This window comes from Acinonyx jubatus, chromosome D2 (assembly GCF_027475565.1).
Source record: "Acinonyx jubatus isolate Ajub_Pintada_27869175 chromosome D2, VMU_Ajub_asm_v1.0, whole genome shotgun sequence".
Taxonomy (NCBI): domain Eukaryota; kingdom Metazoa; phylum Chordata; class Mammalia; order Carnivora; family Felidae; genus Acinonyx; species Acinonyx jubatus.
Window position 1 is genome coordinate 5,150,844 of NC_069393.1, and position 25,130 is coordinate 5,175,973.

The following is a 25,130-nucleotide window of genomic DNA, read 5'->3' on the forward strand; positions in this document are numbered from 1 at the left end:
ACTTGACCGAGTTCACACACCACATAGGAGGTGGAGCCAAGATCCAATCACAGGGCCCATTCACTCAAGCACTGGGCTCACCTCCTCCACCTGCCTGACAAGGGCCCTTCTGTGCTGGGCCCTGCCCCCCCTGCAGCCCCACCTCCACCTCCAACCCAGCCAGTGTCTTCCGGATCCTGACTGCACCAGGCTTCCCTGCACTAGCCTGTTCCCCTCCCTGCCATGCAGACCTCTGCGCTCAGCTACGAGACTTGGGAGGTCTCGCCTGCACCCCGCAGTCTCGTGCACGCCGCGCTGGTCTGCACAGATCTGCGTCTTGCCTCCCCAAACCTCTAGTGTTGTGCTTCGTTACAAGAAGCACTAAAACATATTCTGAATGAATGAATGAGAAAAATGGAAGCCTTGATCCCAAACTCTGACAGGTATCAGGAAGGACTAAGGACAACCGTGACAGGAGAGAAAGTACCTTCTGTGTTATTTAATCCTCACCAACATCCCGGCAAGTACATAGTACTGTGTCCACTTTACCTAGTAGGAAACCCGAAGGCATCGAGTCCAAACGCCTGCCTTCCCTTCCCAGTTTCTTACAGCTCCTCTATAACCTTAATCCTCACTCCAGGCTTTGTTCAGATTCCCTTAGTCTTCACTGATGTGCCTGTCCTGATCCCGATTGCACCCCGGACACCATGGTACATCTAGTGGTCCTGTCCCCTTACCCTCCTCCCTCCTCTGGGCTGTGACAGCTTCTCAAACTTTGCTGGTTTTTGACGATCTTGTCAGTTCTGAGGAGCAGTGGGCAGGGATTTTGTGGAATGTTGCTCGGCTGGGCTTTGGGGGATGTTCTTAAAACCTCATGATGAGACCAGGGTCATGGTGTTTTGGGAGGAAAACCACAGAGGCCATTTTCATCCCATCCTATCAAGGGCACAGACTGTCGTACGACTGACCGCTGTCGTGGGTGCCCCTGCTGCAAGGTCACTTTCCCTTCCACACTCTAGTCTTCGGAAGGGCATCACCAGGGCAGCCCGTGCTTAAGGACTGGGCGGGTTATGCACCCCCTCCTTGCGGTCAGTGTCCATGTAAGTTATTTGGGCTCTACACATCTGTCTTTCCCATTTGTTTATTTAGTCAGTCATTTATTTGTATCAGTATGAACTCATAGATATTTATTTTATGTTTTGGTTGTAATCCAGTATGACTCTACTGTGTTGCTGATCTCAGTGTTAGCAACTGGGAGCTCCTGTGCCCCTCTGCAGACCCACCCCGTGTCAGTGTGTGTGGAAAGCACTTCTTTTCTGGTACTACAAGATGCTCCAGATTTACCTTGTGTATTGTCTGCCGCAGTTCTAGAATCAGCTGTTTCTCCAAGAAGCCCTGGTTCCTTGTGTGAGAGAATGATGCTAGAAACCAAGATCTGGGAGTGAGGTATAGATTACTCGTGAGTGCGAAACAAAAATCCAGTATAATTCTCAACAGGGAAAAGAATGCTTTTATGAACACTGCTCAAGATACACTGGTATTGCCTGTGACCATTTGCCTTGGCCAAGACTGAGCTACACACTGTTCACACTGGAACACCAGCAACACCACCTCGTATTAGCTGACAAGGTTTGGACACACTGCACAAGAAGACAGGACGACACAACGATGTGTGTACTGGAGAAAGGGGTTTTTTATTATTCCCCCCCCTCTGCTTTTAATTTCCATAGAACATTTAGGGTTCTGACCTCTGTCCTGTTTGATGGTAGTTCTGAATCTTCTCGGACTACTTAGCACAGACCCACAAGGTTAAGTGCACATATTTCCATACCTTGCGGAAAATGGGAAGTTTTGAGACTGTTTCCAAGAAGTCTTTAAACAAAAACACATCTGTCAATTAAAAATGGAGTTTACAACAGACACTGTGAGGGGTGTGGAAACAGACTAACAAAAGTAAACTAGTCTGGTCTTTACTTAGATGTCTCAATTTAGATTTTTTTTTTTTTTAATAGAGAGCACAAGCAGGGGAGAGGGGCAGAGGGAGAGAAAGAATCCAAGCAGGCTCCACACCCAGCACAGAGCCTGACATGGAGCTTGATCCCATGACCCTGGGATCGTGACCCGGGCCAAAAATCAAAAGTTGAACAGTCAACCAACTGAGTCACCCAGGCGCCCCGAAATGATTATTCTAGTCCGCTAATCAGCATTCCTTCTTTTGGATGCTTAAAAGTAAAAAATAAACCTAAAATATGTAATATACACCAGGTGCAAACAGGGCTGGGTGGAAAAATAGCCTGTTATTTATAACAGACCTAGCAGGAGATCTTCTAAGATGAATTCATTTTCAGAACTTGCCTGAACGATTCTTGAGCTATTCCAGCCACCCTGCCACAGGACAGTCCCTTGTCTGCCTTACCTCTCGTGGTAGATTGCAAGCACATGTCTTTCCTGCACATATTTAAAATAGAAAGATAACATGTGATGTTATTCGATGCTCGAGCTTGCCTGATCTCTCCAGAAGGTGTTAACACGAGTTTTTACGTAACTGTAACTCACACACTGCCATCTGGCTGACAGACACTGTAAGACACGAGCAATTTTAAGATCATCATGATCTGAGGAGTTAAAATGTGGTGGGGGAAAAGGATGTCAGTCTTAGAACTGATGAAACAGGTTAACAACTGAATTTGATTGCTACCACTGTGTAAAGACAAGAACACAAGAACACTCTGAGAAATTCTAGGAAACCCTTTTCCCCCCGTACTTTTCTTCCACTTTTAACACCAAACAATACCTCTTCTTCTACATACTCAGTTTTCTCCTCGAGTTCACATCTCAGTGTGCTCTTTCCTGTGGGTTCAATAATGCAGAATCTTGCTCTAAATCTTACTGGCAGGTTTTCCTGAATTCTTACCAGCTTTGCCAAATTGATTAACCAGAATTAGTGACGATCTCTACTGGTCTGTGGGGTACAGTGCTACGGAGACGGCTCAAAGCCTGAGAAAGACGAAAGACTGGCCTCACGCTCCCAACGATGATGACCACAGCTCATCAGCCTTCATGCAAGCTCCTCTGCATGAGCACATGCTCGATAACTATGTCAGTCAAGGAACAGTTGAAGATGCAATAAGAGAATTCCTACCTAAATAATCGTATGTAAATACCTGCATAAAATTGATGACCTATCACTAGAAATTGCCCATTATTTGTCTGCAGATTTAATACAGGCTCAGGCATCCCTCGGTGTGTATGTGTGCAGGTGGGTAACACCTGCCTGCGTATTTGTGTCGTACATGTGCACACTAATGGAGTAGTACAAGGGAAGAGGAGTAGCAAAAATCACAAGAAATACTTACGTTAAAAAAAAATAGTACAGGGTGCCTGGGTGGCTCAGTCAGTTAAGCATCCGGTTTGGGCTCAGGTCATGATCTCACGGTTTGTGAGTTCGAGCCCTGCACTGGGCTCACTGCTGTCAGCACAGAGCCACCTTTGGATCCTCTGTCCCCCTCTCTCTACCCCTCCCCTGCTCGCTTGCTCTCTCTCAGAAATAAATAAACATTAAAAGTATTTTTAAAAATTAGTCCAAATCTATACAATTCTATTTTGATAGACTGCTCAAACTCCTCTTACAGACACATTTAAACTCACCTTTTCTGGAACATTTTGCGTAATGATGTCCAAATGTGACAAAACTGATAAAAATGTACAAATGCTTGTTTTAAGATTTTCTTCACCCTGGAAAAAAGTCAGATAAATAAAATAGTCATTCAAGGCTCACCGTGGTGCTGTGGGGCCCAGAACAGAGGTGGGATGTGAGGTGGCCGGGCCTGGGTGGAGATCTAGGATGAAAGGAAATAGCTTCCTAGAGCCGAATGCCAACACAACACTCAGCAGACACCACAAGGTTACAAATGAATTTAACTGTGAAGTAAGCGGTATGGCCAAGGACACACTCACCTGAGAAGAGACGTGGGCAGCACGGGGAGGGCAGGAAGGAAAAAGAACTTGTGAGAAGTAAACATGATGCACTAAGTCTGAGGTGATGGGGAGGCAGAGGTGGTGAGGCAGAGAGATGGGGGGGAGGGGGGTGGATGGTAGCAACAGGTTCAAAAGTTAGGACCTTGCAGATGACTTTAGAGCCAGGACAAAAAGCTACATAAGAGTGTTCAACTGGAGTTCAGAAACCTCCCCAATAACAGGGATTTGGAAGAACACAACATTCTAGTGATAATAAGCTGATGAACCCCAGACAGACTGGAAAGGAAAGAGACTACAGACCCTACAGTCCAGAAATTGCTCCAAAGGCAAACAAGATGATTAACCTCTTTATGCACCTGGCAGTTACTGGTCTTCCGTGTGCCAGGGATGATGCCAGAAATCAGGGGAAGCAAAATTAGATAAGGTTCCTGCCTTCAGGGACCTTCGTCTAGTGGGGAAGGAGGACAAAATCACCCAATAAAGTAAAATCCCCATTATAACAAGCACTATTTATGTGCTACAAAGACCTCTAATCAGGGGATCTCCAAACCACTCTTCCTTTAAGAAATGACACCAAGGACATGTAGGTGGAGATCTAAAGAAAGAGAAACAGTTCTGTAGATGAAGATGAGAAAGGGCAGTTCAGGTAGAGGGCACAGCTCATGCAAATAGCCTGAGAGCCAAAGGACATGTGACAGAAAAGGTCAGAGTGACACTCGGTCCCATCTGTAGCTGCCAGTGACCCCGGCTCCCCTGTGCCCATGCCCTAATGCAGGCCCTACCCACCGTCTGAGGCTCGGTCGCACCATCTGCTTTGGCCTGTGCGTCATCAGCAAGCAGGATGCAAGCGGAAGCTGGGGAAGCACATGCACGCCACGACACAACCTCCTGGGTTGCTCGTTCCAGGAGCCCTGAGCCACCACAGAAAGAGGTCCAGCCACCCTTGCCGGTCAGAAGAAGCCCGTTGGAAGTTCTAGCCCCAGCAGGCACCACATGGAGCAGAAGTGCCCAGCCAGGCCCATGTGACCCAGAATCGTGAAAAATAAAACACTGTTGCCTACACTCATGTGTTCTGGACTGTTCTAGCAAGAGAAAACGGGAGACTGTCAGTAGAAGTGTAAGAGCACCTGAGAGCCGCAGGCCATTCTGAAGACTCTTGGTCTTTATTCCAAGAGCAATGTTTGAGGCAAGTGGGTAGCCTGACCAAATTTTCATTCTGAAAAGCCTGCTCTGGCTTCAGCATGGAGAATGGATTCAAACGGAGGCAAGAATGGATGCAGGTGGCCCAGCGAAAGAAGGACTGCACTGGGTCATGGTGGCCTGGACCGAGACAGAATGCTAGAGACAGAAGGGAGGCAAAGGAGAAACCCTTGGGACGGAAGGGCCATAGGAGCTGGTCACGGATCAAGGTTTCTGTTCTGTGCAACTCTATGGAGGGTAGTGCTAGTTGGAAGATCAAGTGTGGGAAAAATATGAGGCACATGGTGTCACATATCCAAGTTCCAGATGATCTACAAACATTCAAGGAGAATGTCTGGAGCAGGGTGGGCTGACTTCTTCTGTAAAGGACCAAACAGTGGTCCTAAAAACATGGCTTTGCGGGTCGCACAGACTCTGTTACAACCACTGAACTCTGTCATTTGGCACAAATGTGGCCACAGACAGTATGTAAATAAATGGGCAAGGCTGTGTTCCAGTAAAACCATGAGGCCGAACTTGACTGTAGTTTGCCAACCCCTGATTTAGGACTTAGGGGAAGGTGTCTGGAATCAATACAAATTAGCCATTACATCAGATAAGTGAAACTGTACCTTAGATACACCTGAAACTAGAAAACAAGGAAAAATGAAGGGGGGTTAAAAAAAAAAAGGCCCAGCCTTGAGAAGCACAGACATTTCATGGTTGCATGGGAAGGGAAAGGCTGGAAAGGACACAGGAAAGAGGAAACAGAGGGACGAGAGGAACCTGGAGAGCGTGTCAATGAACCGAAACCAAGGAAGTCATCAAGAGTGTGGATGGGGCCAAAAGAAGAAAGAGCAGGGTGACGACAGACTCTGGACAGTGTCCTCTGCAAAGCGACAGCACTGGACTGCAGGGTCGGTGGGAGGAAGTGGGAAACCCAGCTGTGGAATACGGATGCCCCCTGCAGGAGGTCTGACTACAACACAGGAGTGAGACAGGGGGACCACAGGGGAGGGGCGGATGGTGCAGTGCAGACATCCATAAACGATGGAGGAGACATGAGAACACGGAAAGCAATGGAAACCATTTGGTTAAGAAGGAGAGACTGAGTACAGAAGACAGACTGAAAACAGAAGGTTCCTGAGAAGACAGGGGAAGAGGAGCCAGAGAAAAAGCAGAAGAATGATCTTCAAGAAAGATTCAGGTCCTTTATGATACAAGGAGGGAAGAAGTCTCAGACGGATACAGACACAGGCAAATGTGTACCGCTGTGGAGAAGGTAAAGGTATCCCTGTGTGAAGACTTCTGTTTTCTCTAAAAAATAAAAGTTGAGGTCCTCGGCTTCCAATAAAGGAAGAAAAGGGTGTAGTGGATATTTGCCTTCATTTGGGTATCTATCCTGAATCCCCTTCCAAGTTTAGGAAATTCTCCCACCTTATAGGTCTTGTGGAAAGCGAAAAATGCCTCATACATTCCTCTTCCCAGCCTCTTGGCAGCTAAAGAGAAGGTACCTGAGACTTGGATCCAGAAGCATCCACCCTGAACTCTGAATCGAGAACTCTTAACTTATAGGGGCAAAGCCCACGGAGGCAACAGGCGTACAACAGGTTAGACGGCACGTCATCTCCGGTGGGGTAAACCAACGTCCGCCAATGGACCAGCTCCATGGCATGGCTATGGTGCAGCTGTGGGCCGTTCAACCTCCTTTATTCTTATTTTCCAGCTTTCTGGGCATTCTGCATACCTCCTGACTCCCTGCTCCTCCTCTGCTTAAGTACCCCCCCCTTCTTTTTTGAGAGTGAGCGAGCACGTGCATGCACAAGACAGTGGGGGTGGGGCATGGAGAGAGGGACAGAGAGAATCCCAAGTAGGCTCCAAGCCCAGCACAGATCCCAATGCAGGGCTCAATCTCATGAACCGTGAGATGATGACCTCAACCAAAATCAAGAGTCAGATGCTTAACCAACTGAACCACCCAGGTGCCCAAAGTCCCTTTCTGATTCAATCAAAAGTTGTTTTATTTGCTTACAAGGAATACCCCTGACTGATATCCAGAGAAAGAGACCTGAAGACAAGATACAAGGTCTGAAAGCTCTTTATGAAGAGAGAGACTGAACTCAGTGGAAAAACGTCACAGAACTGCTGGCATTGCTGGGGCTACAGGAGAGACAGGATGTCTCAGAAGGACACCAGAGCCAACCTGCCTTTCCTGCGACTTCCTGAGGCAGAGCCTCCCCACCGGAGAGCAGACAAAGTAGATGACATTAATAAAGCAGCAGACAGGGGAAGCAATTCAAGGGAAAATGATAGAGTGTTTTTCTTAGTTCCACGTACATGAAAAGGGGAAGGAGGAGGCAGACGGGGAATCTCACAACAGCGAAAAAGAACGCAGCTTCAGAAATTAAACGGAGTTTGAATTAAAGCTATGTCATTTCTTTTTTTAAAAATTTTTTTTTAACATTTATTTATTTTTGAGACAGACAGAGACAGAGCATGAACAGGGGAGGGGTAGAGAGAGAGGGAGACACAGAATCTGAAACAGGCTCCAGGCTCTGAGCTGTCAGCACAGAGCCCGATGCGGGGCTCGAACTCACGGACTGTGAGATCATGACCTGAGCCGAAGTCGGACGCTTAACTGACCAAGCCACCCAGGCGCCCCTAAAGCTATGTCATTTGTTACTGGTGTGACAAGTCAATCTCTCTGAACTTCAGTGTCTTCCTAAGTAAATTGTAAGAAAAAGAAAAAAAGAAAAGAAAAGCCCGACAGATCTTTCAGGCTGAAGGAGCAGGATGAAGGAGCCCCGGGCTTTAGGGACACGTGGGTTTCAAGCGAGGAGACTGGGAGAAAAGAACGAGAGAAAGGAGATCGATATCAGGGAAAGGTGCTATCATCAGGCCAGGTTTACACGCGGATGGGAAGTGACCCTGTGAGAAAGCCCGGCCAGTGGCTGGGGGGGCAGGGAGCCACACACGTGGGTTTAGAGAGCAGAGTGCAGAAAGAGAAGCACCAGGGGCTGAATAAGGATTCTTCTTGTTCTCATACTGAGAGAGATTTCAGTTTATTCCAAACAATGTGGACGGGGCCTTCTTGTATAGATCTCTTCTTTATTAACAAATGTTTGTATTTGAGTACAGCTGACACATTACATTAGTACATTCGTTTCAGGGATTACAGTTCCTAGTGACTCCACGTGTTTATACATTATGCTTTGCTCACCACGAGTGTAGGATTCTTAAGATAAAACCAAGCATGAGGGTTGAACAAAGGAAAGGGAACACATCAAAGAAACAGGGAAGCCATCCATCAACCTGACAGGGAAGGGGCCACATGGTTCACTGCAGCGGACATCAGCTGTAGAGAAAGCAGGTGCCAGCATGAAACGTAAGGAAGATGGAGACAGAGAAAAAGGCGGTCTGGAGCTGCATATGAAATCCTCAGTCTAGGATTTCTGAAAACGTAGTTGACCACAGTCGTTTACGTAAAGGAAGAGAGGAGGGCAAAGTTCACGCATCTGAAAGTGTAATTCAGGCATGCCTGGGAAACACCACAGGCTTCAGGCTTGGTTCTGGACCATCCCAACAAAGCAAGTATCACAGTAACAGGAGTCAAGCAAGTTTTCTGGTTCCCCAGTGCATATAAAGGTGACATTTACTAGACTCCATGTACACCAGACTATAGTAGACTATGAAGTGTTTGGTAGCCATTATGCCTAAAAATGCGATGTGCATACTTTAATTAAAAAATACTTCACTGCTGGGGCGCCTGGGTGGCTCAGTCGGTTAAGCGTCCGACTTCAACTCAGGTCACGATCTCGTGGTCCATGAGTTTGAGCCCCGCGTTGGGCTCTGGGCTGACAGCTCAGAGCCTAGAGCCTGCTTCAGATTCTGTGTCTCCCTCTCTCTCTGCCCCTCCCCTGTTCATGCTCTCTGTCTCAAAAATAAAGAAACGTTAAAAAAAAAAATTTTAAAAAATACTTCACTGCTGAAAAATGCTAACCATCACCTGGGCTTTTGGCGAAAGCCAAAAATCACCATAGATCACCATAATAAATGTAATAATGAAAAAGTCTAAAATATGGTAAGGATTACCAAAATGCAAACACAGAGCCCCACTGTGACTAAGTGCTGTTGGAAAAATGGCACCAGGAGACGTGCTGGATGCAGGGCTACCACAAACCTTGCATTTGTCTGGATCGCGGTGTCTGTGCAACGTAACAAAGCAAATCACAACAAAATGAGGGGTGGCTGCGGAAAGGGAAAGATGGCACTAAGACAATGGCTGGACAGAAGAAAAGTCAACAGAGGAAGAATGAAGAATGAAGTCCCCCTAAAATACAAATAAGGATGGGGACAGACGTGACAAAGACAACAATTTCTTCCCCTGAAACAGAAAGGAAGAGTCATAGGGTAGATCTATTTTTAATTTTTTGAGGAACCTCCACACTGTAAAAATTAAAAATAGACCTACCCTATGACCCAGCAATAGCACTGCTAAGAACTTACCCAAGGGATCCAGGAGTGCTGATGCCTAGGGGCACTTGTACCCCAATGTTTATAGCAGCATTTTCAACAATGGCCAAATTATGGAAAGAGCCTAAATGTCTGTCAACTGATGAACGGATAAAGAAGTTGTGGTTTATATACACAATGGAATACTATGTGGCAATGAGAAGGAATGAAATATGGCCTCTCGTAGCAACATGGATGGAACTGGAGAGTGTTATGCTAAGTGAAATAAGCCATACAGAGAAAGACAGATACCATATGGTTTCACTCTTATGTGGATCCTGAGAAACTTAACAGAAGACCGTGGCGGAGGGGAAGGAAAAAAAAAAAAGGTTAGAGAGGGAGGGAGCCAAAACATAAGAGACTCTTAAGAACTGAGAACAAACTGAGGGTTGATGGAGGGGGTGGGTGGAAGGGAGGGGAGGGTGGGTGATGGGCACTGAGGAGGGCACCTGTTGGGATGAGCATTGGGTGTTGTATGGAAACCAATTTGACAATAAATTTCATATTAAATAAATACATAAAATAAAATAGAACAATTATAACTGGACTGTAATAAAAGTTATATGAATGTGGTCTCTCCCAAAAAAAAAAAAAAAAAAAAAAGAAGAAACAGAAAGGAAGAGACAGAAAGATACGTTGAGGAAGGAAGGCATCTCCATTTTCACACAAAGCAGAAGGCAAGGTCATTTGTATTAAGAAAAGGAAGTCGCTTTGGGGAACCAAGGAAAAACATTCAGGGCAAGTATTTAGAACTGATGTTTAGAAAGAGTTCATTATTTGCCAGGAGACTGCAATTGTAAACCCTATCACTTATCCATGCCTTAAAAATGATTTGCAAGATACAAGAAATGTCAGGCAGAGAGGAATGGGGTGGGGGTGGGGGATGAGGGTAGAGGTGAAGTAAGAATGGAAATCAGTGGATATTTGTTCTCAGCTGGTGAGGGGGCTCCCTCCCAGTCTCTCCACTTGGCTTGTGTGGAATTTCCCTACTAAAAAACTCTTTTAAAATGTAAAGACTGCATTTAATTCCTCTATGTTCTTTTTTTTTTTTTTATGTTTGTTTATTTTTGAGAGAGAGAGAGAGAGAGTGACAGAGCATGAGTGGGGGAGGGGCAGAGACAGAGAGGGAGACACAGAGTCCAAAACAGGCTCCAGGCTCCAAGCTGTCAGCACAGAGCCCAACATGGGCCCCGAACTCAGGAACTGTGAGATCGTGACCTGAGCCGAAGTCAGACGCTCAACTGACTGAGCCACCCAGGCACCCCTCACTGTTCTTATTTTTAAAAACAAACACAGACATTGCTTGGTGAATAAGGATAGAGAAGGCACCCATTTCTCTTGACTTCCCAGTAACATAAGCCTTTTCCATCCTTACTCTGTGGGAACAGAAGACTGATAACTCAGGAGGAATGCCAGGGATCTCTGTCTCTTCATTTAATTCAGATTTTGCAAAACAGAACACAGGAAGTCAATACATCAGGCACAGGACAACTGACAGGTAAAAACACAACTATTAAAATGAAACAAATCTCCCAGCATAGCCAAAATATTTGAATTTCAAAAATTATGAAAAAATCTCTTTTACTTACATAAGAAAAACAATCCCAGAACTTCGGAAGAAACTGAGGAAATTTATGAAGAATCAATATAATAATCCATTCTATAAAATATTTTATGGATGCGTGATTATTGATGAAACCAGCACGGAAAATCTTGTCAATAATTCTATTCAAGAAATTCTGAGAAAAATAAAGTTCATAAATTAAATGGTTATGTTATGGTGATTAACTGTTTTATTTTATTGAGATATAATTGATACATAACACTCAAGTTTAAAGTGTACATCATGTTGATTTGATACACTCATGAGCTGCAATATGATTGCCACCATGGCATGACCAAGGCGGGAACAATTAAGATATAGTCTTGTAGCAACTTCCAAAATGGCTATTGGGGCACCTGGGTGGCTCAGTCAGTTAAGCGTCTGACTTTGGCTCAGGTCATGATCTCACAGCTCGTGAGTTCAAGCCCTGCATCAGGCTCTGTGCTGACAGCTCAGAGCCCGGGGCCTGCTTCAGATTCTGTGTCTCCCCCTCTCTCTGCCCCTCCCCAGCTCAAGCTCTCTCTCTCTCTCTCCTTCAAAAATAAATAAACATTAAAAAAAATTTAAAAAGAAAAAGGCTATTAATTTGAACTTAAATAGTCACCATTAAAAAAAATAACTTCAAGGGGTTTGTTTTTGTTTTTAAATTAAGCTCTACACCCAATGTGGGGACTTGAACTCACAACCCTGAGATCAAGAGTTGCATGCTTGGGGCGCCTGGGTGGCTCAGTCAGTTAAGCGTCTGACTTCGGCTCAGGCCATCTCATAGTTCGTGGGTTCAAGCTCCACGTCAGGCTTCTGCTGACAGCTCAGAGCCTGGAGCCTGCTTTGGATTCTGTGTCCCTCTCTCTCTGCCCCTCCACAGCTTGTGCTTTCTTTCTCTCAAAAATGAATGACTAAACATTTAAAAGGAGTCGCATGTTGGGGCACCTGGATGGCTCAGTCAGTTGAACATCTGACTCTTGATCTCGGCTCAGGTCAGGATCTCACAGGAACACGAGTCTGAGCCTGTTTAAAATACTGTACATATTACAGCTCAACACTAAAATGCATTTAAAAAGAAACACTAGAAATGTTTGACTAGGTTAACTGAGAATATTTTTTTTGTCTTGGCACGGAAGGGCCCTGAGGACGAGGGGAGTGTTGGGGAGGCGTGGGGGGCACGACAGAGCAGGTGGGCTTGTCAGGAAGAACTTCAGCATGTTTGTTAGGGAGCAGCCACTGCTGAGAATTTTAAATTCTTGTACCTTGTGGTTGCACTTAACTTTCACACCCATGCGCAAGGCAGGCCACGCGTATTCCCCTGTTGCCCAGCGGGGCACTGGAGTTCAGGGAGGCGGGTGTGAGTTTGAGCCCCGCATTGGGCTCTGTGGTGATGTCACAGAGCCTGCTTGGGAGTCTGTCTCTTCTTCTCTCTGACCCTCCGCGGCCTCTGCATGCATGTTCTCTCTCAAAATGAATAAATAAACTTAAAAAAATAAATAAAAATTAAAGTAAAAAGGGCTGCATGCTTTACCGACCGGAACCCTGGAACAGCTTAAAATTTTAAGTAATTATCAGATCTACAACTCCCTAAACAGCAAACCTAAAAACTGTTTACTGAATCATAATGATAAGGTACTTTCCTGGGTACTTTATAATTTGCTTGGACATAAAGTCTATGAGGAAGGTTATTGCTCTGTATTTTCAGAGGGAAAAGAAAAGATTCAGAAAAGTTAAATATTTTTTCAAAACCTGGCAGGTGGCAGAATTCGGATTCAAACCAGCATCCATCAAGATGTCGGGGCTTAAAACTTGGAACAGGAAGGACTGATGCCAGAGTCCGCAGGAGGCAAACGAGACGCAGGAGAAGCAGGTCCGGGGCTCCTTTCTCCCTTTGGACTGCACATCACCTGCCCTTACAACCTCCCCAGTTCTTCTGGCCAAGACCTTGAGCTCCCACATCATCCTCACTCACCCCAGCCTTCTTTTCAAAATTGTACTTCCATTTGGGTAAGGGACCATACCTAAGTAGCAGGTAAAAATATGTACACATACATACTTCTGTAACATACAAACACATTTATGATGTATATTTATTTTAAAGAAGAATCTATCTTCAAAACATTTCTAATTGGCAGAAGAGGAGTAGACAAGCTCATTTGTGGGCCCTGAGACAGCTCTGTAAAATCCGGCTTGGAGTTGGGTAGAGCCGGCTGTGAAATTCCACCCCCATCATTCAGCCGCCGCGTTATCATGCAGGCAGGTCACCCGCCTCCCTGAACTCCAGTGCCCTGCTGGGCAGCAGGGGAATATGCGTGGCCTGCCTTGCACGATGGGTGTGAAAGTTAAGTGCAACCACAAGGTACAAGAATTTAAAATTCTCAGCACTGGCTGCTCCCTAACAGACATCTGGAGTTCTTCCCGAGAAGCCCACTTGCTCTGCCATGCCCCCCACCTCTCCCCAATACTCCCCTCGTCCTCGGGGCCCTTCTGTGCCAAGACAAGAAAAATATTCTGTCAACCTAGTCGAACATTTCTAGTGTTTCTTTTTAAATGCATTTTAGTGTTTAACTATAATACGTACAGTATTTTAAAAATCAAATAACATGAAGAGGCCTATGATGAAAATCAGCAGCCCCCACACATCTGCTAAGATTCCTCCCCAGAAAGGACACTTTTAGCCATTTCCTCTTACATTTATCCAAACAATTTACTTGGACATACTTCTGTACTTATAGTTACTTAAGTGTTTATTTCTCACAGATAGAAGGCTTCATAAGTTGTATTAAAAAGGAGTTTGCTATGTTTTTAAAACTCTCTGAAACATTTAAAACTTTAGGAGGGAAGATGGGGTGTCTGGGTGGCTCAGTGGGTTAAGCATCCAACTTCGGCTCAGGTCATGATCTCACGGTCCGTGGGTTTGAGCCCCATTATCGGGCTCTGTGTTGACAGCTCAGAGCCTGGAACCTGCTTCGGATTCTGTGTCTCCCTCTCTCTCTGCCCCTCCCCTGCTTGCATTCTGTCTCTCTCTCACTCACTCAAAAATAAACAAACATAAAAAAAAAAAAAAAAGACCTTAGGAGGGAAGAACAGGAAACTCTGAGATCAGAGGAAAACTTTTTGCATTCAAAAATGCTTTTTAAAATTGTGTGAGATATACCTAACTTTCCAATAATGATCTATTTTCTTAACAGGAATCCTAAGCAAAGATGATCGGAGAAATCAGACAGATTCCATTCACTCTTCCTCAGGGAAGAGAAAAGTAACTGGACAAAGACTGTTGTAATAGATTAAGATCTTGGCCTTGGCTTAGCTGGTTTATATGATCACAGAATTCATGAAATTAAGGGGGGGGGGGGGAATCAGCCATGGGAAATGACTATCTCATCCAAAACAACAGCACTCCAAAGTAACTTAGCTGTGGGAAACGAGAAGTGAACGGACCTATATTTTCTAATCAAATGGCACACCAGACATTAAACAGTTACGATGTTATTTACATTAGGTAAGAAAAAAAGAAGAAAAAATATTAAGTAGTGCCACGTAAACTAGTTTCCAATTTATTTCTACGATGCCTAATTGCCTTAGGATTCTTTCCACTAAACAAAAACAGAAACAAAAACAAAATAACAAATGAATAACTTCAATTTTAAGAACTGAAGAATAAATTTTAAGATTACTTTCTCAGTATTAAAACAGCACATGACAGTTTTTACTATTTTTTGTTCCGTATCAAAACATCATGCTTAAAGGTACCAATGGAATACAAATTATACCTGATCAAACCTGGGGAAAATCACCAGTAGCGCCTGCCATATTCGGTTCTTCACTCTGTGCTGTTGAGAATTCACATAGTATCGGGTTCTGGACTTGGACACCAACTCATCCTGGGGTGGGGAGAGGACAAGGATCACATTACCCACGGAATTTGTGATCAGTGAGAACAAAACCAATGGCAACTTCAAATTTAAAAGGTGTCAACAGTGCAGAGGCACTCATGACCCCTCCCCGAAGGCAGAAAGGAAGGTAAGTAAAGACGCTTTCTTATGAACACTTGATTTCCCTTCAACACCATGAAGTTAGTTGCTTTTGTTAATTTATCTGCTTTTCAAGTTAGAAAAGGGATCATAAAACTGTAGTTGGCACAAAAAGTATTTGGAAATATCTGTCTGTGCCTTTGTGGCCACTTTAATGTGGAGATACGGGGTCACGGGGGCGAGGAGAGATGGAGACAGTTGACACGTTTTACGATGCACCAATATACGCGCTTCTCAGCTGCTGCCTCCGTGTCCTGTGGAAGTTTGCGGTAATGGTATCTGCAGTTTGATGTGAACACCATTAAGGGAGACACCAGAGAATGGCAGCAGGGGGACTCTTCCATTTCTTGCTTGTGATGGTCCGTGCTGTCTAAATTCAGCCAACTGCCAGGCTGACTTTTGTTCTGTAACTACTAGTGCTTAGCTGCTGAGTTATGATTGCAATAAAGAGCGTGCTAACATTTTCATGGGGCACCTGGGTGGCTCAGTCGGTTAAGCGTCCGACTTCAGCTCAGGTCATAATCTCACAGTTTGTGGGTTCGAGCCCCGTGTAGGGGGTCTGTGCTGACGGCTCAGAGCCCCCTCTCTCTCTCTGCCCCTTTCCTGCTCACCCTCTGTCTCTCTCAAGAATAAACATTAAAAAATTAAAAAAAAAAAGTGTGATAACATTTTCAAATGTCCTAGCAATGAAAAAGTAGGTCATCTGCTATCTCCAAACCCAGTCACCGAATGTAGACAATCCTCATCTACTTGATAAATTCTGTGATCTTTCTTCACTGATCCCATCCTATGCATGTCAATATGTATACAATTTCATGACAATAGCTAAGTTAACGTAGAGTTTAATGCCTCCTGATGATGGTTAAGATCTCACAGCCTCCTCTCTTGCCATGATTTCTTTGGGGACATTTTCTTCTGAAAGAGGTGATTCAGGTTTCACGTCCTACTCAGCCTGGATGCAGCCAAGCATGGAACCATCACTAGGGCGATCACACAGCACGCTGGAGCATCACTGGCCCAGTACACTTGCCACCGGGGCCTCACTGGAGTCACTGTCCTCACTTGGAAATGCTGACATTCCCTCTTCGGCTCAAAATTTCCTGTCCTTTCACTTGTTCCACTCAATGAACTCTTTTATTCAGAAACATTTTTCTTTTCTCTGCCAGTCCGTCAATCTCTCTAGTTTCTTGCGCCTCCTGACCCACCCTGGGCCCAAGAACAATCTCTATGCTATCTTCAAGAGCACATTCAATTTCTTTCACTATACCCTCAAACCCATTTGCAAATTCCCTACTTTTGAAACAACCCAGTGGTCTTATGTAATCTGATCCTACTTTCAAGTTGCCAGGCACTGCTGAAGAAAAGAAAAATCATCTGCTCCAACCGACTTCATCGAAAGCATGTATTCTGGGCCCTGACCGCCACTAGACCGGTGGTCTCCAAGTCTACAGAGTTTCAGGATCACCTTGAGGGCTCCTTCAAACAGACTGCTGGCCCACCCCCAGAGCTTCTGATTCAGCAGAAGGCGGATAGGGCCCTGGAATCTGCATTTCTAACATGTTCCCTGGTGGTTAAAGCTGCCAGTCCAGAGAACACACTTTCAGAATGATTCCACTCATAAATGGAATCGAAAAAAACCAAACCAAAACAAACAAACAAACAAACAAACAAACAAACAAACAGCAGAATGGGAACTCCAAATACAGAGAACTGATGGCTCCCAGAGGGAACGGGGGTGGGGGGCTCGGTGAAACGGGTGAAGGGGAGAGGGAAATACAGGCTTCCAGTTATGGCATGAGTAAGTTGTGGGAATAAGAAGCAGAGCATAAGAATAGTGATGGAGGAGGACAGGTCGCAGCTACACTTGTGGTGAACACAGCATAACGTAGAAACCTATCCAATCGCTAAGTTGTACACCAGACGCTAATCTAACATCGTGCCAACTACACCCAATTAAGAAAGAATTACTGTGTTCGACCATCATTTTGCTTTTCTCAAGTCTCACCCCATTCTTATTTCCACAGAAACAAGTTAAAATCTTTCCCACTTTCCCAAAGACTTTAACACGGTCCAGTTTTTTTACTCTGACCATGTGATCTTTCCCACTTCAACAATCCTCCTTCAACCTTCCTCACTCAACTTTCTGTCTCCAGCCTTCATCTTCTCGTATCCGAGGAAGAAAGGTCCTTGGGTTTCCTTCAGAGATTCATCAAATCAGTTTTTTAAAAGTACAATTCTTGCGTTTTGTGCGTGTCCACTACCCCTTCACTCTACTGCAAACCGGCCCTACCCAGTGGGCTTCTGAAATCTCAGAAATGCCTCCCAGCTTCTCTCCTCGGCGCCCGACCTGCTCTCAGCTACGGTGGATGCCACTGGTAACAGCCCCTAGACACAGCTTGTGGTGGAAAAGAAGAGGCTCTGAGTTTGAACTCGTGCTCTGAGATTAAAGGTTATAATCATGGACAAATTCATAGAGATTTCTATGCCAAATTTTCTACAGATAAGGTTTTTCTTTTTTCTTTTTTTAATGTTTATTTTTGAGAGAGAAAGAGACAAAGCACGAGGGGGAGGGGTACCGAGAGAGGGGGACAGAGGATCTGAAGCGGGCTTGATAGCAGTGAGCAGGATGCAGGGCTTAAACTCACCAACCATGAGATCATGACCTGAGCTGAAGTCAATATTTAACCAACTGACCCACCCAGACGCCCCCTGTAGACAAGAGTTTTAAATGAGATCAGTCAAGAACACTAGCAACACCAGGCCAGCACCATCTAATTCTGCTTCTATTCTCCTTTCTCAGACCTCTTTTTCATGATCTTTCTCTGGTTCTTTTTCCTATCAACATACTTCAAATGTCAGTGTTTTCTAAATTCCCATTTTTAGCCTCCTCCTAGACGTTCTTGTCTTCAAAGTTTCAGCTATCACCAGGTAGGATGGCTTCCATTTCTTTCCTAAATATCATACTCCTGTCTGTTACTGGGTAATTTCACATGGAGGCCCCAACGCAACTCAAATGTAATATACCCAACACTAAGTTATATTCTCAGATTTTCTCTTTCACCTGACTGAAATTGGGATAAGGGACTGAAACACATCAATATGTTTAAGTTAAAAAAAATAATAATAAAAAACAAAACAAAACAAAAAACATCACTGATCACCATTAGAAGAAACTAGAATACACTAGGAAGCTAATTTAATTCATTATTTTGAAAACTGGTAAGTAACAGGAAAAAAGCAAGCATTTATCCTGCCTTTCCTATAGGAAACATACCTCAGGGTATCTAAATACTTCATATTTGGGTACACAGGAACTTCAGCCAATAAATGAAAAAGGAATAAAATAATTAGAGTATCACCATTTTGGGGCGCCTGGGTGGCTCAGCCGGTTAAATGGCCGACTTCGGCTCAGGTCACGATCTCGCGGTCCATGAGTTCGAGCCCCGCGTCGGGCTCTGTGCTGACAGCTCAGAGCCTGGAGCCTGTTTCAGATTCTGTGTCTCCCTCTCTCTGACCCTCCCCCGTTCATGAGCTGTCTCTTCCTGTCTCAAAAATAAATAAACGTTAAAAAACAAAAAATTTAGAGTATCACCATTTTGAAAGAATTAATGGAATGAGACAATTCATCAATGACTAACATCCCAAAAGAAGAGACAGCCAAATACTCTAAGCTTCCTGATGGATGTACACTCTTGCTCCACCTCTACCCCCAAAAGGAAAATCAAACCTAAATCTGATCAAGGCTCTAGATCTCAATACCATCTTGTATGAAGGGGTCAGAAAAACATTGTAAATGGCACCCCAGAAATTCAAACAGCAAAATCCAGTTTGTGGAAGTCTCTACAATGAAAACAATCCGCTTTCTGCAAAAAATACATTCAAGTTTAAAAAGAATGAGGAGGGGTATCTGTAGATTAAAGGACATTAGAGACATCTCAACCAACCGAAGGAATGGACCTTATCTGGGGTCATGTTTCAAACAAACTGACAAAAATGTAAAGCAATCAGGTAGATTTAAATACTGACTGGATTATTTGATAATACTAAGGAATTATGAATTCAGGTGTGAAAATGGTATTGTGGGTGTGGCTAAAAAAAAGAATTCTCATCTTTTTGAGATACATACTGAAATATTTAGAAGTAAAACTCATGTCTGGGATTGGCTTCAAAATGATGTGTGCTGGGGGGAATGTCAGACCCAACAAGACTGTCCATCGCTGATAACTGGGCCAGGAACGGATCACTTTGGAAGCTACTTTGACAAAATGTTTGCAAGTTCCCAGTAAAAGGTAAGCAGAGAGCTACCCACACAGGCCTCAGTAAAGCCTAAAGAACTAGAAGAAGAGCGAGCGGGCTGCAAAGGCCAGGTGCTCAGTAGCCGCTTGCCCACGGGGTGGCCAGGCCGCCGTGAGCCTGGAGCCAGGCAGCGGGGGCCCGACGCACTCACGGCGCCTCTTTCCAAAGCAGGTCTTCCGTGGCGCCAGGCGGCCCTTGAAGATCTGCCCAGGCGGCCACCACATCCTCTTGCTCCGGTTCACTCTATCCGTCCATGCACTCGAAACTATGTGCGTGTCTACACACGTGCGTGTCACCTACGATGACACGTTAGACACACGGTTGTCTAAGCAGTGACACGGTGGTGTGGAATTCCACCCTCTGTGGCTCCGGCACTTTAACCACGACCGTGTATTAATTCTAACCTAGATCTTTGCTACAGCTTCAACCTTCACCTCGGTTTTCAAACGCCAACCGTGTTTCTGCGTCTTCCCTCTAGAAATGATCCTGCCTCCTGGCCCAGAACACAAGTGCGTCAGGCGTTCCCTCCTCTCACACAGACTCAGCGCCGCCCCCCTGCTCTGTTCCCCAGCTCGGAGGACACGGTGTCCCTCCGGACTACAGCTACCCAGCCCACCCCGCTCTGAGTACGATCCTTTTTCACTTTCTCTAGGATTATTCTTTCATTTTTTATTTTCAAATTACCTTTTTCATGTATTATTTGCTCTGCTCAGTTTTCTTCATCTTCGAAAAACAACTCCTGGGCCTGAGCAAGTGTCTAACGTAACTTTTTTGTCTTTGCTTTTCCAGCTCTTAAATAAAGCTAATCCTTCTGTTGGACGTTAGGGCCAATCTAGACTATTCAAGGATTTTTTCAAAAATATAGTTCGCGTGCCATAAAAATCACCATTTTAAAGTGTCCAATTCAGTGGGTTTGTGTGTATTCACAAAGCTGTGCAACCATCACCACTGTTTATTCCAGAAAATTCTCATCACTCTGAAGAGAAGTCCTGTGCCCATTAGCATTTACTTCCTGATCTCTCACCCTGACCCTGCAGCCACTAATCTATTCTGTCCCTAAAGTTTTCTCTATCCTGGACACTTCATATAAATGGAATCGCACAGTATGTGGCCCTTTATGATGGGCTTTTCACCTAGGGCAACGACTTCAAGGTTCACCAACGTGGCTACTTTCAGTCTGTTTGTTCTAAGAGCCAGCCTGGTGGATGCGAAGCGGCTACTCGAGGATTTCGCCTGTGTGACCACCCTGGCCTCTCCACTACTGTCATCTGCCCCCCACCCCGATCATTTCCTTCAACATACAAACAAGCCCCTGACCCACGCCCTCCTCCAGACACCATCCCGTTACCCCCTCTCATCAGAGCGAACTCAAGAGTGCCTCTGCTCATCTCCACTGGCTCCACAACCATTTTCTTCTCAGCCCTTCCATCGAGGCTTATTCTCACCATCCCAGTCAAAGGTCTTTGTAGAGGTGGCCAACGACAGCCTTCTTGCCGAATCCCACGGACGACAGGCATCCTCGTGTCCCTCCACACCTCCAGCCAGCACTTCCCTCATGTGGCCTGGGGACACCAGCCTCTCCCGGCATCCTCCAGCCTCACTGACAATGCACCCAGAGTTCCGTCCAATGTCACCTGTCAGAGAGGCCCTCTCTGACCCTCCAAATAGCTGTCCCTTGTCCGTATTCTGCTTTTCTTTGAAACACTCTTGTATCTCATATCACGCATCAGTGTTCACTATGATACATCTGTGTGTTCTATCTGATGGAGTATCCTGCAACTCTAAAGTCTACTCATCCTTCAGGAAACCAGTAAAACACTATTTCCTCAGAGACATGCCCACCAACTCCAACAGTGCAAAGAAGGGAATTTTTACATTAAAAAAACCCCACTTCCTAGATTGTACCTGACGCTGATCTGCTATCTGCAGAACATAAATGCATGATGAATACTGTTATTTCAGTACAAGTGGCTTAAGTGGGTGCTATGGCCATCAGTTATAACCCAGCTTGGCCCAGAGGTGACAAAGCAGACCGGGACTCCATCTATCTCAGCCTCAAATTCAGAAAAGAGCATTAGATTTAACTACTCCTTTTATCTTCCTCCTAGATTTATAAATGATTTTGCAAACAAAAAAAAATCAGTTCTTCAAATCACGCCACTTCCTAAATTTTTTACCTTTTTATTCCATTTCTTATATAAAGCAACGTATGGATATATGACTCTAAACATAACCACTTTTGACTGGTACTAGGAAATACACTGAGCAAAGTTTAGACAGTAGAGGGAAAATATTCTTCTTCTCTAAAACCAAACAATTGGACAATCGCTAATGTTTAACTAAAAACGTGTTTTTTTCTTGATAAAAAATATTCAGAATACTACCATGTTGACATAGTTAGCTATCAAGAACAAAGATTTAAAGTATAAAATAAGGCATATTTACTTTATCTAATAGCTTGATTGCAAGATCTTCCACAAACAACTTATGAGACATATTTGAGCCATCTAATAAACACAGGAATTTGACAGCACAAATTCTCACATAATGGTCTTCTCTTTTAGTACTAAAAAAACGTAAAATGACAAACTATGTTAATACATTTTCAAAACAGAAAAATAGGTCACGTATTCGTTTCAAAATATCAAAACCTTCCAAAGATTTCTAAAATTAAGGAGCTCCGTACTTGATGACTATGCTTTTTTGTAGTTTAGGATAATGCAAGATGACAAATGGATATATCAAAGAGAGAGCCTGTACTGAAGGTCCGAATGAGCACAAATTCACCCAGACTTCTGGTAAAACAGTGCACACACCACCCATCCTGGGTCAGTAAGATCTCTGTGGACAGGTCACAGCTCATAAAATGGTTCCTTAAAGACGACCACGGACACCTGTTTGCTAGGGGGCGTGAATGCACATCAAACACCCGATCACTCATCTTTACCGTGCACACAGTGTATGCACGTTCTCCGAGTGCTGGGCAAACTCGGGAGCAGTGCACGCTCTGAGCAACCTGTATGTTCAGTAAGCACATGTGGGAAGATCAGTTAAGTGACATTGTCAATACATGTTTCCAAAGCTCATTAGAGCTGTTATAACGTCGGCAAATGTCACTTTAACAACAAAACATTCGTCTAGTAGAGACCAAAGTATTTTGAAACCATCAAATAAAAAATTTCACTTTTATTGCTACTTTCAACCAGCCAAGAAAACAAAAAATCAGTTAAACAATTAACAATGAAAAATGTATTAAATACAAGAGTGACAAGTGATTTAAAAAACAGCTATAACTTTTGGAATAATTAACACTGTGATACCTACATGCAATTATCATTTGTGCATTTTTTATGAACATCTAAACACACATTTTTGAAAATTATGTGAAAAAAAATTTTTTAAAAGGCTACTTGACAAGCTCTAAAAAAATTAATTCAGAGGTTAGATAAGAACGGTCTTACCCCAGAAATCAAAACTTTAGGGCCTATTCCAGAAGTAATTTTATTTTTATGTGTAGTATGTTGACGTGTTAAATGGTAAGTTGTGACCAAAACTAAGAGAATACTATGTGTATGTTGATGACCACCCCTCCATCTAAAAAAGAAAAGGGATTGGGGTTTTGAGATCCCCGTAGTCACTTTCTTATTTACACTGGATTTTGCAGTAAAATGTGTTTTTCTCCAAGAAAATTCTCATTTATTCCCGTCAAGAATGTGATATTGGGGCATGTGGGTGGTTCAGTCAGTTAAGCATCCGACTTCGGCTCAGGTCATGATCTCATGGTTCGTGGGTTCAAGCCCCGCATCGGGCTCTGTGCTGGCAACTCAGAGCCTGGAGCCTGCTTCAGATTCTGTGTCTCCTTCTGTTTGTCCCACCCCCGCTCATGCTCTGATTCTCTCAAAAATAAACATTAAAAAAAAAAAAATTAAAAAAAAAAAGAATGTGATAACATTGTAAAAAGATGTCTTCCAATGTCATTTGCTATAATTTCTTCTCACTTTTTCTTCATCTTCAAAACATTTTTTGAGCTTATCAAATTTTAGTAAAAAGTTTACCTCTAGAGAAAATATATTAGCCAGGGAATGTAATTTCTAACATGCTTTTGAAGGCTCTTTCACTATCTTATAGATATCACTGGGAAACACTTATTAAATGTAACAAACACAGGATGTCTCTCATCTGATGTTAAATTTTGAATATTCCATTTATATCAAGATATGGAAAATCCACCATACTTACTTTTCTATAACAGTGTTGGCTGCACAATCATGGCCAAGATTTTCTATGTAGGTCTGCACATCCTGAATAAGTCTTCCCATAAAAAATATTTGACAAAGAACAGGTTTTAGACAGGAAAATATTAAAACCCCAAATTTAAAGTTAACTAATACTTTATATCTGTCTAATTGAAAGCCTCAAAGTAGGGGCACCTGGGTGGCTCCGTCAGTTGAGAGTCTGACTCTTGATTTTAGCTGAGGTCATGACCTCACGGTTGATGAATTCAAGCCCCACATCAGGCTCCATGTTGACAGTGTGGAGCCTGCTTGAGATTCTCTCTCTCTCTCTCTCTCTCTCTCTCTCTCTCTCTCTCTCTGCCCCTCCCCCGCTCTCTCACTCTCTGAAAATAAACTTAAAAAATAAATAAAATAAAATTTGAAAGCCTCAAAATAAAGACATAATCCTACTCAAGTAGGTACTTAATAGAAATGAAGACAGGTTGAAAATGGTATCTTTTACCTTTGATCACGCCTAAACACAGTTCCAAATATACAGGCCTCAAGGACAAGTTCGCTGTAATTTTTAGCAGTTGATAAAGACACTTGGGACACATTTGAAGCAGAAACTATCCAAGATTTGCAGCAATAACTTATCAGTGTATTGAAGACTCCAGTTTTTATAGCAGACATTTCAATTATCTTGTACATAATCTGGAATGAAATACAATGGTCATTTTATTCTTTGACCCATTTAGGTTAAAAAAAAAAATGTTGCTAAAACAACTTGTTTGATGGCTTCCAATGACAGTTTCAACCTAACCATAGAGGATAAAAAGTTAAAAATTCTTTATTGTTAAAAGTTTTCCAAGATGATTGATAATCACCGAATGCTTATTTTTCATTCCTCGGTAATAAAACTAAATGCAATTTCACTGATAGTGATATTCTCCCTAGACTCTCCAAAAGAAAAAACTGCCCAAAGTAATAGAATGGAAGGGAGAAAAATCTCTCACCCTTTATATTTTCAGTTTCCTTTGCATTGTCACCGCCTCCCTCCCTTCTCTGAGGCAGCAAATACCCTGGTCTCTAGGTGTGTGCTGTGGGACAGGCAAGGACAGAGAAGCAGTGCAGGGACAGCAGCGTCATAAAAGGACTTCATTTTCCATTTCCCCCTCTGGATAACAAGGTCTACACGAGTTCCTAGACATGACGTCCTTCCACCACGATACGTCCCCTACCGTGTATCAGTGGTTGGAAACGCCAATGCCTTCAGGAACCAGGAAGACCTTTTGATTACGGTTATATTCAGAGAATTGTTCCTTTATACAAGAAAAGCAACAGCATAAA

At 43.8% G+C, this 25,130-nt stretch overlaps 1 protein-coding gene across 7 annotated transcripts in view; it reads right to left on the minus strand.

Moving 5' to 3' along the window:
• The window catches only part of TARBP1 (TAR (HIV-1) RNA binding protein 1), a 94,513-nt gene that overhangs the window by 21,273 nt on the left and 48,110 nt on the right, over positions 1–25,130 (minus strand). For 6 of the 7 annotated variants that reach the window (XM_053207771.1, XM_053207767.1, XM_053207769.1 and 3 more), the window contains 6 exons: positions 24,304–24,494; positions 23,806–23,877; positions 22,012–22,132; positions 15,010–15,120; positions 11,238–11,387; positions 3,628–3,714 (listed from right to left, as the gene is read on the minus strand). In XM_053207771.1, coding sequence (XP_053063746.1) covers positions 3,628–3,714; positions 11,238–11,387; positions 15,010–15,120; positions 22,012–22,132; positions 23,806–23,877; positions 24,304–24,494 — 732 coding nt within the window. Of the gene's footprint in view, positions 1–2,395; positions 2,560–3,627; positions 3,715–11,237; positions 11,388–15,009; positions 15,121–22,011; positions 22,133–23,805; positions 23,878–24,303; positions 24,495–25,130 lie in introns of all 7 variants that reach the window. The other variant, XR_008292361.1, reaches the window with a different exon arrangement.